Consider the following 15,861-nt stretch of genomic DNA (forward strand, 5'->3'; position numbering starts at 1 on the left):
AAAAAAACCATTCTTCACAAGGAAATGTGCGTAAGAAGGTTAGTCTTTTGACGTGAGGTGAGTTAGTTAGAACGAACAAGGTTAAGATGCTGTGTTTCCCTTCTGTTTATTGTGTATGCCTGACAAAAGAACAGATGATCTTCCATATGCATGGCCCATGTTCAGGCAAACTGCAGCTGATGGAGCTCCACAAATTCATCAAAAACCTCTCGGAGTGCTCTCTTTTCCATACAATCGATTGCACTAGATGTCATTCAGAGGCATGTGTCACAGCTGCCCTGAAAAGTACAAGTGAGTGTTTTTGCACCTTTCTCATTGAAGAGTTTGTTTCAGTTCCTGGCTTCGGGAAAAACAATGTTGCTTAGCAGTAACAATTTAAACAAAGGACAATTTAGACTCAGAGGATGTGCTTAAAAGTAGGCATGTTCAATAAGAAGGCTGGTTGTGTGGACCACAAAATTTGGTTCACACAAAAACGCATGCCTCCAAGAAGCGCAGCTGACGGAGCTTGGAGACGGCTGCTCGTGGACAACTTCTGCTTGAGGTAACAGCAACGCATCTTTTAAATCAATATTTTTATATGGATAAACACTGGACAAACTACATTTCCATCATAGACTATATAGTACACCCTATCACTTCTTTACAGGGGCCAAGCATCTTCCACTGAATTGCCGTGACTGCTCCATGCATGTTTAAGCCTCTTCAACTAACTTAGCTTAGCCTAGCTTGCTGCCTGTTTCTCATCACTAACTTGAAATAAGGCCTAGTACAAAGAAAAGAACGAATGCAGATGCAGATGGCCTCAATACGGTCACCTCATTCACCTACAGATGTCACATCACCAAGAGGAAGTTAAGTAATGACATGGTCATAGGGCGAGTGGGGATCAAATACGCAGTTTTTCAGGTGGACTCGACCAGCTGAGCCAGGCTACCATTAAACAACTTATGTCTTTCTGTGACTGGGATATTGATATGAAGAAGGCGTGACAATTGATTGCTTACCTGTCCAACGAAGACCAGCAGCCTGGAGTTGAGAGGACTTTCATCAGGACTCAGCCAGAACTCTGAATTATCATCAGATGAGACTGAAAACTGGAAATCCCCTGAAAAAGTATGTGATACACACACACGCACATACACAATGTGTTTAAGCATGCTCGGGGAGCCATTATATTGTAGTACACTCACGCCTCCTCACATAGTGGAGGCTTTCAATTGATCGAAGGAATCATATTTTTATGGGATTGATTCCCAAGGGATTGTGAGTGTGGTTTCAGAGAAAATGCGCTACTCACTGTAAAACAGGTACGTTTTAGGTGGAAGATCACCGGTTCTTTAGAACTCGATCAGAGTCATGCATGTTGAGAACATGGCACTGTTGTGATGGAATAAATTTACAAGAGGAGTCTTGATCTCAATGTCAAAGAATATTCGCAACAAAATACTTTATAATGTATTGTGGCAAGGTGCTTTTGCATCGTCTCCATCCATTTAAAAATCTTACAAATAACAATATCATCAGATCAGCTTGACACATTTTAGTATATGTGGTAATATACAGAATAGAGGTGTCCAGAGCTGTATGTGGGGTTTGGGTGATGGGAAGAATTCTGATGATCAAATAGTCTTAGATTTGAATATCCCATGGTCATTAAAAAAATAAAAATAAAATTTGACAATACATCTATTTGGGTTTTTATGTGGACTCCCATGATAAAGGAGTATCAAAAACATGTGGCTATCAAACATTAAAATGATGGGTGCAGTGAAATAAAAAAAAATAAAACAAACTGCGATTAAAACACATGAGAATATACAGTATATCAATTTGACCATTGACCTCAGCTACGCAGGCCACCTTGTGGACGGTATCCTTCGGCGTCAATGTGTTCCCTTTTTGACACAAAACACCATGAAGTTTGAAGAAACGTACTTTAAAATATGACGGCAAAGGTGTCAAAAAAAGTGTACTGAACACAAAAGTACTGTAAAAAAAATGGATGCACGCTTGAACCATAACCATAACTAACATGGTGTGGCCTTTATGATTGTGAGAGCTTTCAAAAATAATAATATTCCAGGCAAAATGTCAGATAAGAATGCCATTTTTACGACTTGTCACTCGTTGAGCACTGCGGAGGATTTTATGATGTATGCAGCACATAAACCATTACCAAACTCTATTTTTAACACCTGGATTTTTACTTTTATTAAATATAATGCATACTGAGAGGTGGATGATATTTCGGGTGCTTCATTTGCATATGGAAACAAAACACTTTTGAATGCAAACATACTCTTATACCCCGTTCTCCAGTTTGCCCAACTAAGGCACTTGTTCTTGACTCCTAAGGCAGAGAGAACTTGGAGCACCCAAGACCAAAAAGGAGATAACAAAGAGCATAATATTCAGCAATTCATCTACTAGGATTTTCAAGCTTCTCTGTTGCCATAGTAACAGTAGTAGAGCGTGCTTCTAAGAAACTGCGGAGAGATTACGCTCAGAGGGCTCTACCGATGATGAGGATTGACTATACACTTGTAGTGATCCTGAATCTTACGGTCTTTTATGGCTGTTGCGAAAGTCTACATTCATTTGAAAGACAATTGCTCAAAGGCCCACAGCAAGGGACCCAGGACTCGCTACTAAAAAGAGCTGGTTTACCATCACGATAAGGGTGAAGAAATCCAAAAATTCTCAGGCCGTAATTCTTCCATTTGGGAGCCACGGCCAGCTTCTTCAAAGTCGTTCTTGTCTGCAACAGGAAGCAGAAATCGAAGCGAAAGCATTCACAGTCCTGTGAGTGAACCCAAGGTGACCTTGTGCTAAACTCCTCCCATCAGCAGGGTGTGTCCAGTTGCAGATTAGCAACCGTAACAAGCGATGGAGTTCATCATGAGTTGAAGTGGAGCGCTCAAGTTATTCTCTATCGAATGGAATGTATTCAAAGACTGCCTTTGCACCAGGCTCCCATTTAATTTGTTATAAGTAAGTGCAGGGAAAAGGTTTGTTAAAAGACATTTATCAGGATAATTTTTTTTTTTTCCGAAGGCAGGCATCGAGTTTTTGTTGCTGTATGCACTGGAAGAATCAACATCATCTTACAGTATCGTGTTACACAATAGACATTTGATGAAAATGGCAGCTCATATGTAAGGTGGATAGCAGAAAAGGTTTTATTTCACTTTACTAGGATGGAGTAGTAGGAGGGATGACTTTGACAAGCTTTGGCTATGCTGCACATCATTCACTGACGAGTGATGGAATCTGCTGCTGGCAGCCTGCAGCAGATGTCATGAGTTTTAATCTTCTCATATGGGAATCCCGAGGCCATCAAATAAAATCTCATCATCCACAGCGTGAAGTATTTTCGGCAAAAACAGCAAACTGCTTAGAATCACCCAACAACTTACTGGGACTAATTTGTCCCTCAGGGTAAACAAGTGACACTTTGCAACTCCCAAGGCAAATGTCAACTTGGTGATTCAGAAAGGGATTTATAAGACACTTGCTTTCTTTCCTGAAACTGATCAGTACATAAACATGATACTTTATCTCTTGCTTCCAAATAAATGTTAATTATAAGTCTGTGTCAGGCTTCATTGTATTAATCCTTACCAGATCCAAGCCCCCCCCCCCCCGCCCCCACCAACCCCCAAACAAAACCCTGTATTATTAGAACAGGCAGTATGCTTCTTGCTACTTACATGAGGGTAGAGAGGGAAGTGCAGGTTCTTTCTGAGTTGGGCTACAGAGGAACCACACCAGTCCTCAAACACATGGAGGTTGGCTTGGCCCTTATACTGTAAATAAAACATCATACAAAAAGAATTGTTACTGTAGACATGAGCAAGACAACAAACGCCTGAAGCAAGTTTAATACTAATGTAAAATTAAAGGTACATGGGAAATTATCCTATTGACTCGAACTGGAAAAAATACAGCAGAGTAATCACACCGACAGGATGTGATGAAAATATGGCCTTGCTCCTAATTTGCATGCTCCAAAAAAGGGGTTGACGGTGTTGTGGTCAGATCTTTTTTGCCCACCAAAGTCATCCAAGCATGCCTCTATGGACATATACAAGAAAAAAAAACACACACATATCCAAGAACCCCCCCCCCCCCCCCCCCCCCCACTGTATAGCTCATACGATCCCAATGAGGGAATGTTGACTAAGCATATTCGCAATGTCACGGGAGAACATGATCTGCAAATATCCAGCAATTAGTCAAAGCCCATCCCCTGACCATACGCTGACATTTGTCTGCATTAAACATGGAACACACAGGTCATAGCGAGCACAAATGACAATTGTTCTGTTCTGCCTTGAAAGGGAATCTATTCCAAACACACCCACACCCACACACACACACATTTCCTGTATGTCCAGCAAGCAAACGACTGAAAGAGTGTGCTGTACTGGTTGAACAATTTCAAATTTTGAGTCAACATAAACATTATAAGTTGTGCCAACATCAACTTTTAACTTCACTGATAGTTTTTCAGTGGTGCAAAAAAATTGTTGAGTAAAAAAAAAACACCAGAAGAGGGACTGCATTGCAATAACCAATATTCACAGACAAAGGACAACTCATACACAAGATGTATGGTTTACGCAGAACATACCTGCTACAACACAAGAGCATCAACATGGTTCAACGCTGTGAAGTGATAATGTTCCATTCAGAAAAAAAGCTGAAATAAATCAATCCTATCACTCGGTGTGCTTACGACTGGGAAAGGCAGGTAACATTTTGCGCACCGTGGCCAAAAAGGGAAACCTTGTTTGTTGTTATTTGCAATGTTTGCAAGTAATCTTGGACTTCATCATGACTGTGGAAGAATTCGCCTTTCTCCTTTGATACTGTGTCATATTGTTTATATGGGTTTGAAACACATAGCAAGGCACAAGGGGGGGGGGGGGGGGTGGTGGCCATCAGAAATGTTGGGGAAATCCTGAATGGCTGAGCCATTAAAGGCAGAATCGAGATGATTTTTTTGTCTGCTTTATTTATTATATCTTTAACAAAACGTATGTACAACCTATTATTATACAAGGCCGATTCATGCTAGAGGTTTGCCTGCAGGCTATGATGTCAATCATATCAACAAAGCTACAACAAACGCAACCGCCGTGCACCCAGACAGCCGCCCGAGTGACTTGGCCGAGTCAAAGTCAGACACAAGAGCACCGTGTTCATGCTTGATCGGAGCGTCTCTATTTATCGACCAATAATCTAAGGTTAGCAGCACGCTACAAACCCTAAGCACGTTGAATCTGACCCCTGCCTCCAACTTTCGATTCATCCTCACTTTTTACTGAGATTTGATTGACTCAGGCTTGACTTGTCGCAGCTTGCTGTGAGCAAGATAGTGAGGAAAAATGTCAAAAAGAAAGAAGACAAGTGAGAAGAAAATGGGTGGTGTTGAGAAAATAAGATGGTACCAAATACAAATTACAGGGATTTTCAGCAAAGATCCTGTGGAGGCAGGGTCCAGGTGGGCACAATAAAAGCACTTTTAAATTGCATCACTATTAGGAGTCCATATGTCTGTAATGCAAATGATTTGGTAAAACTTTAAACTACTGATAAAACGAATTTAATGCGTGGCTGAATGCAGCATTGATTGGTGTTGCTCAGCATCAGAAAATGTGACCTCACTTTGTAGTGAGATTACATCAAATTTAGCATTTGGGGAATGTTTACATATTATTTGAAATCTCATCAAATGAGCCGGATGACTTTGACATGAGAAAACGTAAACCCCCAAAAGTGCGTGTACAAGTGATTTATGCCTGGCCTTTTTCCACATACAAGTTCTAAGCAAATAATACAAATACTGTTTTTGAGTACATTTTACATGCGTAGTAATAGTTGAAAAAAAAATCATTAAAAAGGGAATGAAGGTCCAAGGAACGAACCCACACCCTTCCAATTGGGAGACAGACACTTTATCACCTGAGCCCCACAACTCCGACTGTGGAGTGGTGGGAAACCAGGTTTTTGGGGTCTCCTTTGGAGAAATGTAATATATTATGTTTAACGAGTTACTCATTACATTTTTGTAATACTAAAATAAGTTACTGAGTCCAGTAACAATTTACAAATGTTAGGGCCACAACCCAAGATTAGATGCAAAAATAAAAAAATAAAAATAAAAATAGAAGGCAGTGCATTAAACCATTTACAATGTAGAATTGTTAACGGAACCAAGCTCACAGGCAGAATTACTTGCATTACTTTAATTAGTCAGATATAGTTGAGTCAATATTCAAAAGAATTTCTCTTTGGAACGCTTTTTTTTTTTTTTGCTTTCACGCCATAATCAGCAAATGGCCTCTCTGTTAAGTCATTGTTTGTCAGACCACCTTTTTCAGTGAAACAATTATCAATTATAGTTTATCTATCACTATGACATGTTAGGCCAATTATCAAATATTCTCTCTCTGTTTCCACAAAATCTATATTAAAAAAAAAAAGAAATCTTGTTATTGCCACAAGTATTAATCAAAGTCTGTGACCTCCCGCCATAGATTCGAAACATTTAACATTATACCCCACTATATATAAAGATCCAGCCATGCATTCAACATTTTAAAAGGAAAATGCGAAATTTGCAGTCATAAGAAGCTTACCGGTACTCTACACACAAAGTAAGATTGCAAACATTATGTTCACATGCAATTCACAAATAATAAAATACATCTTCATTTATATAGCGCTGTCACAACAGTCGCAGCTGTAACCAAGTGCATTCTGCAAGTAATTAGCCCGACACTGTTAGCGACTAGTCGACGTAACACTTTAAACCATCATTGTGGAGTCGTCGAGTCAACAAGTTGACGACCCTTAGTTTGTTGTCCACTAGGCAGAGGTCTGCACTTTACTAAATGATATGTTGCCGTTTAATCTCCTTTTGATGCAAGCGGCCAACTGTGATCCATCCACCCATGAAGACAAAGTGACCGTAACCCTTTCATGCACCCTGTAACCTGATAACATGATAAGCTGTTCACTGTAGTAACCGCTGTCCCTGAAAGGGTTTATGACATTAAGCAAATACATTTTTTTAAAAAAAGGCATGCTGCACTTCCATCCTGACAAGTGAGCTCAGTCAGAGTTCTTGATCAGGTCAGACAAAGGCCTTTCTATTTTGGACTCAGTCTCCATTTTTCAATTTAAAGCACAAACCTGTTGACGGGGGATGTCATGCTCTGACATAATCACGCAGACATTTCAACAGATGGACTCATCTGGAAGGGAGCCTTGTATTTCTCCAGCTGTATAGTACAGTCAACGAGGATCTGAGCATACCCACAGCAGTTCAGCAATTATTGCTCATGCATTAACCATGTTTTTTTTTAAAATAAATATGTCAGTTCAGTTGAGTCAAAATTGTTGTTCATGTTTGCGTCTGAAACATCCAAATGGTAATATTGGTGGGTTGACAGATTGCAATATTCCGGAATAAGTTGTTCGAAAGTTGGATGTCTGATGCTTGAAAGGGCAGTTCATCGCAGCAAGGAGAAGCCAGATAGGGGTTAGCGGGATTTAGCAGACAGAACGAGGCCCTGTGTAAATGAGTTCTATTAACAGATTCTTAAGGGGTTCAAGGCTTGGCCCCCTGCTAACAGCTCTTCTTGTTCAAGAGGCACCATTAAAATTCAACAATTACACGCACAGTGTGGAGAGGCAAATGGGTTGCAAACTTTCTTGGGAGGGTGTGAAGGCCAATTGCTAACAGGATGCATGGGGCATTGCTCACAACTTGATTTCTCTCCCCTAGTTATTAGGGGGTGTTAAAAAAAACGATTTGAATTTGAAAATGAATTTTGATTTGAAAGACACGAGCAGTGCTCTCAACCAACTTTTTGCACTGGTCGGCCCAACTTCCTTTCTTGGTGGCACCGGCACGAAAGATAGAAGCACTATAATTTTCCACCGCATCACATTCAACATCAGAATTTTAAAGGTTTTATATTATTAAAGGGGTGGGGGTGAAATGTACACTGACTAGTAAATGAGTAACAATCTGGTCAACAAAGTTCATTGGGGTCGGCATGGCTCAGTGGTAGACGGGTCGCCCAACCGAAAGGTTGGGGGTTCAATCCTCAAACCTTGTAACCATATTGAAGTGTCCTTGAGCAAGATACTGAGCCCTCTGTTGCTCCTGATGCTCAGTAGGTAAATGAAGAAACAGTGTTAGAGTGCTCTTAGTACCAAAGGTAGAAAAGCACTATACAAAGCCCATATACCATTTATTTTAAGCACAATTCCACAAGACAGGTGACTTACTGAAAAGTCATCGCCCTTCAATGCAGTCAAGCAACAGTAGCTATTGACACTGGTAGGAAAAGTGCTTCACGATCAAGGCTCGAAATATATCTATATATTTTTCTTTGCAGTTTTGCAAATGAAAAACTTAATTTGAGGAACAACTTTCTAATTTAGTGGAGCATATTTTTTCTGGGCACCTGAAGCAAGGGCTTTATTCAAGAATAAAAATATGACAAATGAGAAATTAATGTTGTTATTTATACATTACACTTTATATTTCTTCAATTCACACTTTAGATCGCAGCAACCTATTTTGTGAGAAAAGTTAAACTGATTAACTGACTGTAATGGACAAAAGTCAGAATCAAAACTCTGGACTGGATTGTGAAAACCAATAAATAGCAACAAATAAGACAGTTTTTATACTATATTTACATCATTTGAATGTACTAGACATTGTATTGTTAGATGTATGAATACACTTTTAAACATATAGATCACCCCTACTGGCTAATGTCGGGCATGGTGCATACATAGTAATTGTTTTAAAGGTTTCTGGTTCAGTGGAGCAATTCGATTTTCTCTCTGGAGTTCAAACATTTATAAATTTGCCTGCTGTGCAAAGTTGGATATGCTCTGATTTCACACGGTTCCAGTGAGATGTATGTGAAAAGTTGACTTGTATCACCCAACCACTGATTTAATTGCAGTGTTAAATACGTGAGCTAGGTGAGCTTAATTAGCTTGACTTGTAGTTTATTCGCTGACCCGAAGGCAATGATTACGGTCTTAGGAGCGGTCGATTTGGTCAATACACTTGACTGTGTGGTACAACTCTTGGTCCCACAGATCCCAAAGATATTGTCTCACATTGTTTTTTTTTTTTGTGCGTTTTTTTTAACCACGCTGTGTGTGTCTGTCTGCTTGTATTGCTTGCCACATGACATAAAGGAGCAACTCCATGTGTGAGTGAGTTAAAAAAAGAAAAGTTCATAGACCGTGGCTAATCAGAGGAAGACCTTGCGCTTTACTATCTTTGATTGGCTGAGACGGTGATATCATATGCGTGTTCGTTAAATGATGGGGACCTTTTTCCATCCTCTATCCGCAGGTTGCAATTGGTGCAACCTCCGAATTTTTTTATTTGGGTGACTGGGGTGACTCGCAATTGGGGTGACTGGGCACCCAAATTGGGTGCACCTTAGAGCCTTGATGAGTTTGTTGAATTAAATCAAATCAAACCACTCACTCTACTTAAAAACATCTCCGGTTATGTACCAAATTGTCTTTTAATGGAGAGAAATATCTTTGAAAAGTCACGTTTAAAGAAACCTACTGACTTGCGAAAGTCACATGACCAAGCCCAGAAAACGGGTGAGCCGTGATTCGTCATGACTTGAACCTGGAGGCACTGTGATGTCATTTTCAGTGGACAGCATGTGGTGAAACGGCCACACCCAGAGATGGACAAAAATAGGTGGATTTTGCCACTCTATTCCATATTGCACGAACTGCTGCTCATATTCCACAAACACAATATTAATCAGAATACCGTGTTTAAATTAGTGGGCGCACATAGAACACAATACAGTGGTACCTCTACTTACGAAATTTTCAAATTACGAAACGTCTCAACAGGAAAATATTGCCTCGTTACGAAAGAAATTTTAAGATGCGAAAGGTAAAAATATACAGTATGGGCTGCTAGTCGCAGCTCTGAGTTTCCTGAACGCAACATACTTCGAGCTGCTCTGCCGTTGGCTATTACCGAGTATCTTCCTGGCATCCCATTGGCCAAAGGGGAGCTTTACCGTATGTGTCTGTGTGTAGCTAGAGAGATACGTGTCTATAAAAAAAAACGATGAGGATGCAGTTCAAAGTTAAATGACCATCATTTTATTCTTCACTCTATTCTTTGTTGTTTTTACATTATGCACAACTCATTTATTGTGCAATGATACAATTGTAACATATATTTATTACATATTTTGATGAATTTTTATGCTTTAGGAAACATGTTTGTCTTTATTTTTGGCTGGCTTGGAACGAATTAGGGCATTTACATGGAAAACGCGTCTCTATTTACCAAATCTTCTAGTAAAAAAAATTATTCCAGGACCAATTAATTTTGTAAGTAGAGGTACCACTGTATTGTAAAGAACATTTTTGACTTGACTTCCTTTTTGCTAAAGAGAAATTTCAACTCCAGGTGCATTGTAAGATATGAGAAAAAAAATGGCCATGTTATAGTTTAGTTTTCTTACTCAGGAACGCATAAAGGGAATATGGTGCATGGAAAAAAAAGGCCCTGAAACTACAATGTCTAATATCAATATTTCCTATCAGTGGCTGTCTTATGTAACAACATGCATATAGTTGTTTTGATTGACATCAAAAGGATGGAGGAGCTGGTAGTTAATCCCATCTGTCAAATAAATGGCATGATGCCACAAAGAATGGTACGGCAGGACACATGACCGATTGCTCCATGAAGGTGTTGGTAATAAAATAAACATAAGATGAAGTTTTATCAGTTCCTCTTCCATTTGCCTTGGCGTATCTCCCTATGAGCTGCTGCCCAAAATCCGTACTCTCCCCAACCCATCTGGTGGCAATATCAAGAGGAGCACAAATCAGACATTTGGTCTCATCGAAGGCTGGTGCCGCTTGCTCCATTCCCGCTGGCAGCAAACACTGACAAATGGCCGCTCAGCGCACCCACTGACGAGGAATCACACCAGCTGACACTCTGAATCCCATTTGGATAAGGAAAGGGAGACGTGATGTTCCTGGCAAACACCGGGATAAAGAGAATAGCACTCCGCGCAAAGCCCTCAGGATGATAAAGTGCATCACATCATGTGCTGCAGTTTTAGAGAGTTTTGAAATTTGAAGGGGTTGCGATCAAAGTGTGTGAGTGGGATTTCCACTGTGACCGTAATGGGGCTGTTTTGTAAACTCTCAGATTCTATCCTTCCGGATGAGGCCTGTCTTTCTATTTCAATGAATAAAATACGAAAAAAATGACATTCAGACAGGCAGGAGGGTTGGTAAAAGGTGTGGTTTTGAAAGAAGCACACACTATGCAGGATAAGGATAATGAGACGTCGTCGAAGAAAACGAAGAGAATCAGAAATAGACAATGTTCATCTGATTTACATCGCAGCCTCAACGACTTCTTTCACGGGTGTTTGGATGAGCCGCCATCTGCTCAGTGATTACATCTATTTTGACATGGTGAGCATATCACACCAAGAAGATGAAAATGACTTCCCTCTGTCCATCAGTGGACCTCCTGCAATTAAACATTCCCGTAATCTGCATTTTTTTTCCCGACCACTATTTGGGTAGACAGATGGGAGACAGACAGGCAGAAGAATTAAAATATATTGCCGTCACAGCCTCTTGTTCTCTGCTTCAGTCACACTTGCATGTTGAGTAGCGCCTCATGCTTTGCAGCTGTATGCAGTGTTATTACATCCATAAAAACATGAGTGTGCTTGTCAAACAGCAGCAAGGCTTCTTCCACCTAACCTGTGTATGCTCGTAACGAGTGCGTTAGGAACAAGCATCAATACGTGCTTGCCATTACGAAATAGTTATACAGCATTTAGCCTGATGGTTAAGTGATTGTTTACTTAAACATCAAGCAAAGAAGTGTATCTATCAAAGGTGTTAATCTGCGGAATAATCTCGAAACGGACCTGAAAATGAGTAAATCGCTTGCTGAGTTCAAAAACAAATTCAAAAAAATAGTACAAACAACCTACATCAATCAGAGTTAAAATGATAAATTCTAAACATTAAATATAATGATAAATCAGAACTAAGTTGATAAATAGAGAAAGGTATATAAATATCCATTATGAATACAAGAGAAAATTGACACAAGAGTGTCAGGGTGTGGAAGTATATAATCCCGATACAAACCAAAAGTTGTAAAAATATCACGGTTAAGGGTAAAGTATGAGCCTTAATGGAGACTTCTTTCTTCTTACTTTTTTCTTTTCTGATTGATATAAAAATGATTTATTAGATACAATCACATAACGGGGTAGGACTAGATAAGTTTTTTACTTCTTCCTACTCCCTTGAACATATTAACTGTGTTGTATGAAGATTGATTTCTTTCTTTTTTTATCTACCTTATTTTCTGTCAAATTATTACTGTATATATGTTTTATGTTCAATAAACAAACAAACAAACAAAAACAAACAAACAATACTTGATAATAAAAAAAAAACTGGTCTGCTCCAACAGTGCCCAATGCTTTTTTAAAATCTTTATGAATTGTCAATGTCCAATATCATTACCCATTTTGCCAGAATCCACAAAATTTCCAAATGTGTCTTATGTTATGTGTTCATACAAATGGACGGGTTCGCATTGTTTTGAAATAGAACTGTCAAATATTATAATATGACTTTTAGAATCTTGACATTTTGAACTGCATGGTCCACACTCACTAGAAATAAAGTTTGAAAAAGTATTAGACAGCAGGTGATGACTGTTTAAATTGAGGCCTGTTATGAATAAAAAGGAACTTGGTTGCAAATTGCAGCTGATTTATTTTAAATTCACTACTCAGGTACACCAGGCTTGAGTGTGGGCATGGCCAACACAAATGATGCAGGATGCAACCATTTTTCATCAGTACTACATTTCTTTTTACTCTGAGTGAGCATGAGCCACATGCGGCCCGTGGCCCACCAGTTGCAGATCCCTGCTCGAGTGTCTCCTTCCTTTGTTGGAGTCCTTGGCATGCCTGTGGATTTGACATTCATCTCCAGTGGATGAGTTCAACACTTGGCGAGATAAATTAAGGCCAAACCGTAGGTCATCAATATGCTTTCTAAAACAAAATCTATACACATGTGCGCGGACATGACTTGACGTTGAGCATCTGTGTCGAAATGCCTCATTTGGTAAGAACTGTGTAAGTGTGTACGTGTGCTGGTGGCTTGTAGGAATGCCTCTGCAGACCTGTGCGACCTCTATCAAACTGTGACAGCTGGCATATGGTCCCACTCTACCTCCACCAGACACAGAGTACGCCTCTGACAGCGTCATCTTGGTGGCCCCTCGGACCTCTGCCATTTTGGCTGTGCACCAGGAAAACAATTTAGTGTCAGGAATAAGGACAGACAGTGAGCAGAGGAAGTAGCGGAAGCTCTGCTGTGCTCCATACTGTGTGACGGAGTAAACACAAGAAAGAAAGGGAGATTGAGAGAGACGCATTGATGATTCCTTTGCAAAGTCCTCAGAGTTAATGCTGAGGAATGCTGTCACCAAGCTCCAATGGCAATAAACTACTGTACAATTTGTTCTATTGAGCCATCTGGTATCAAATATAATCCACACGCACAAATTGTATGAAAACACTATCTTAATAGCGATGCTAATTTCCATTTGCACTGTATGTTAGGATGTTGATCGAAAGCTCATGAAAATTGTAGTAAAGCTATGTTGAAAGTACTTTGAGTGAACATGCATGACTACTGTAATCGTTTGACACAAGCACACTTTGTTCCTTATTTGGAGACTTGTTAGCCACCTTCCAAACTAAACAATTCATGTTTTAGGACGGCAGTATTGAGAGAAAACACAAACCGGCAACCTGAGGTAATAAACAAGGGGGAACAGCAAAAGTAAAACAGAAGCACAAACATTGCTTGAGAAAAAAAAACAACCCAACAAAAACATGTACAGCCAAAATAAGGTCCTGAATCACTTTCAATTCAGTGGTTTGATTGTGTTTTTCCATGTCCAGGTTGGAGCGCTTTCAACTTGACAGATGCATTTTTGTCAATTCAGAACTCTGATTTGCTCCCCATTTTGCATTGTTCCTTATGTGAATGTGATTATTCAGTTTCTCCTGCATTGTTTACAAGAAAGCTGTAAATGGAAACATTCTTTTTAGACACACTTCCAGGCTATTTATTTACTCATGAAGATTTCTTTTTTTAATCCCCCCGACTAAAATTTCTCTAAAAACACGGTGGTGACTCAGAGGGGAGAGTGCAGAGGAAGGTTAACATTGCACATAAAAACATACTTGATTAAAGCAGGATGAACCGGGTATAGCTTTTTCCTTATCTACAGAAAAAGCCACCGTACAGGTACATATTTCCTAAATAAAAGAGCTCAGATGTGAATGAGGAACTTTCTTTGTAACATGAAGCAAAGAAACATCGCATTTTCAGTGAAATCATATTTCAAAAGAGGAAAATGTGTTCCGGAATACCAATGATATGCTTTCTGGTTAAGTTTGGCTATTCAAGTTTTACTTGTTTGCACTGTGTGAGTCACCAATATTGGGTGATGAGTCACAAATAGACAAAGCAACAGCACCTTTGTGTAAAAGATAGCAGGCCCTCACAACAAATACTCAAGGCTGATTGAGGATGACCCCCCCCCCCCCAAAAAAATTACCTCTGGTTTCCATGGCAATTTCTGATGCTGCTCAGAAAGAAACTTGCGGATGTGGGAGTGGCCTCTGCCGTTGGAAACTCCTGTAATCGGCTCGTCATCCTTGAAGAGAAGGAAATTCAACATACTTATTTCCCTCAAATTACAAGATAATTCATCCTAAAGAGACATTTATGCAAGGAAAACCTGAGTCTAAATCAGAGGTTTAATCCTGCTATCGACTCATACATCCATCTCTGCACAGAGGCACAAAATCCATCCATCATCATGTATACTCTCAATAACAGAGATGAAGTACCATCATTAGCTTAAACCGCAGGCCTGTCTCATTGATGGGAGTGCTAGAAGCTTAAACTGTCCATTATACTCAGCTGAGGACAGCACGCATTCTCATGCTAAGGGTTATTTCCCTTCTTGAAACCTCTCGAACCGTCTTCAACATTCATTCTTAATCCACCATTTGAGGGATTACGCTGCACCATTTTTAACAGAAAACGGACAAAAACTACACTCGCCCAATTTAATCACAAATCCACCACTTTTGGGTGATAAATTGATTTAGCACCTTTAAAACACATTTCGAACAAAATTTCGCACAATCACAAATATTAATACGGTTTAGCAACTCTCATTCGTTCTATCACACATAACATAAAACCGGTTGAGGAAACCTGACAAAGAAAGGACACAACAACAGGAACTAAGTCATCTGTAAAATCTAAAAGTCAATTCTACAATTTGCAGCAATCGATATAACGATGCTAAATGAACAAACAATGGGGATGATGTGATGTCCTCTGTTTGGACTCCGTGAGAAGCCTTGCTGCAGTATTCTGAAGAAGCTAGAGGCAAGGGAGTAATGTTTTAATGAATTCCCGAAAGGAGAAACTCAAAGTAATTTAATCCAGACAATATAAAGTAAGCATTTTCCAATGTCGGGTTTGATAATCGATGATTTTATTCCATTTACTACATTACTACCATCAGTTGCCAAGCAAAACAGTTTCACCTTATAATACATCTTTATTTATATAACGCTTTCATAAAAGCTGCGGCTGAAACAAAAGCGCTTTAAAGATTATTTAACATTAAATAATAAATATTGTTGAAATTAAAGACGGTGTTCCTCAAAATGATTACTG

The 15,861-nt window shown here is 39.5% G+C and overlaps 1 protein-coding gene across 4 annotated transcripts in view; it reads right to left on the reverse strand.

Annotated features, from left to right (window-relative positions):
• b4galnt4a (beta-1,4-N-acetyl-galactosaminyl transferase 4a) overlaps positions 1-15,861 on the reverse strand; it is a 151,653-nt gene that overhangs the window by 49,666 nt on the left and 86,126 nt on the right. For 3 of the 4 annotated variants that reach the window (XR_015100694.1, XM_086109068.1, XM_086109069.1), the window contains exons 3-6: positions 14,723-14,821; positions 3,714-3,809; positions 2,671-2,761; positions 1,008-1,108 (exon numbers count right to left, since the gene is read on the reverse strand). Coding sequence is in view for 3 of the 4 variants with exons in the window: in XM_086109068.1 (XP_085965194.1) it covers positions 1,008-1,108; positions 2,671-2,761; positions 3,714-3,809; positions 14,723-14,821 (387 nt within the window). In the remaining variant the exon portion in view is untranslated. Of the gene's footprint in view, positions 1-1,007; positions 1,109-2,670; positions 2,762-3,713; positions 3,810-14,722; positions 14,822-15,861 lie in introns of those variants that run through there. The other variant, XM_086109070.1, reaches the window with a different exon arrangement.

This window comes from Hippocampus guttulatus, chromosome 4 (genome assembly GCF_054856545.1).
Source record: "Hippocampus guttulatus isolate MCC_2025c chromosome 4, RoL_Hgut_1.0, whole genome shotgun sequence".
NCBI classification, from domain to species: Eukaryota; Metazoa; Chordata; class Actinopteri; order Syngnathiformes; family Syngnathidae; genus Hippocampus; species Hippocampus guttulatus.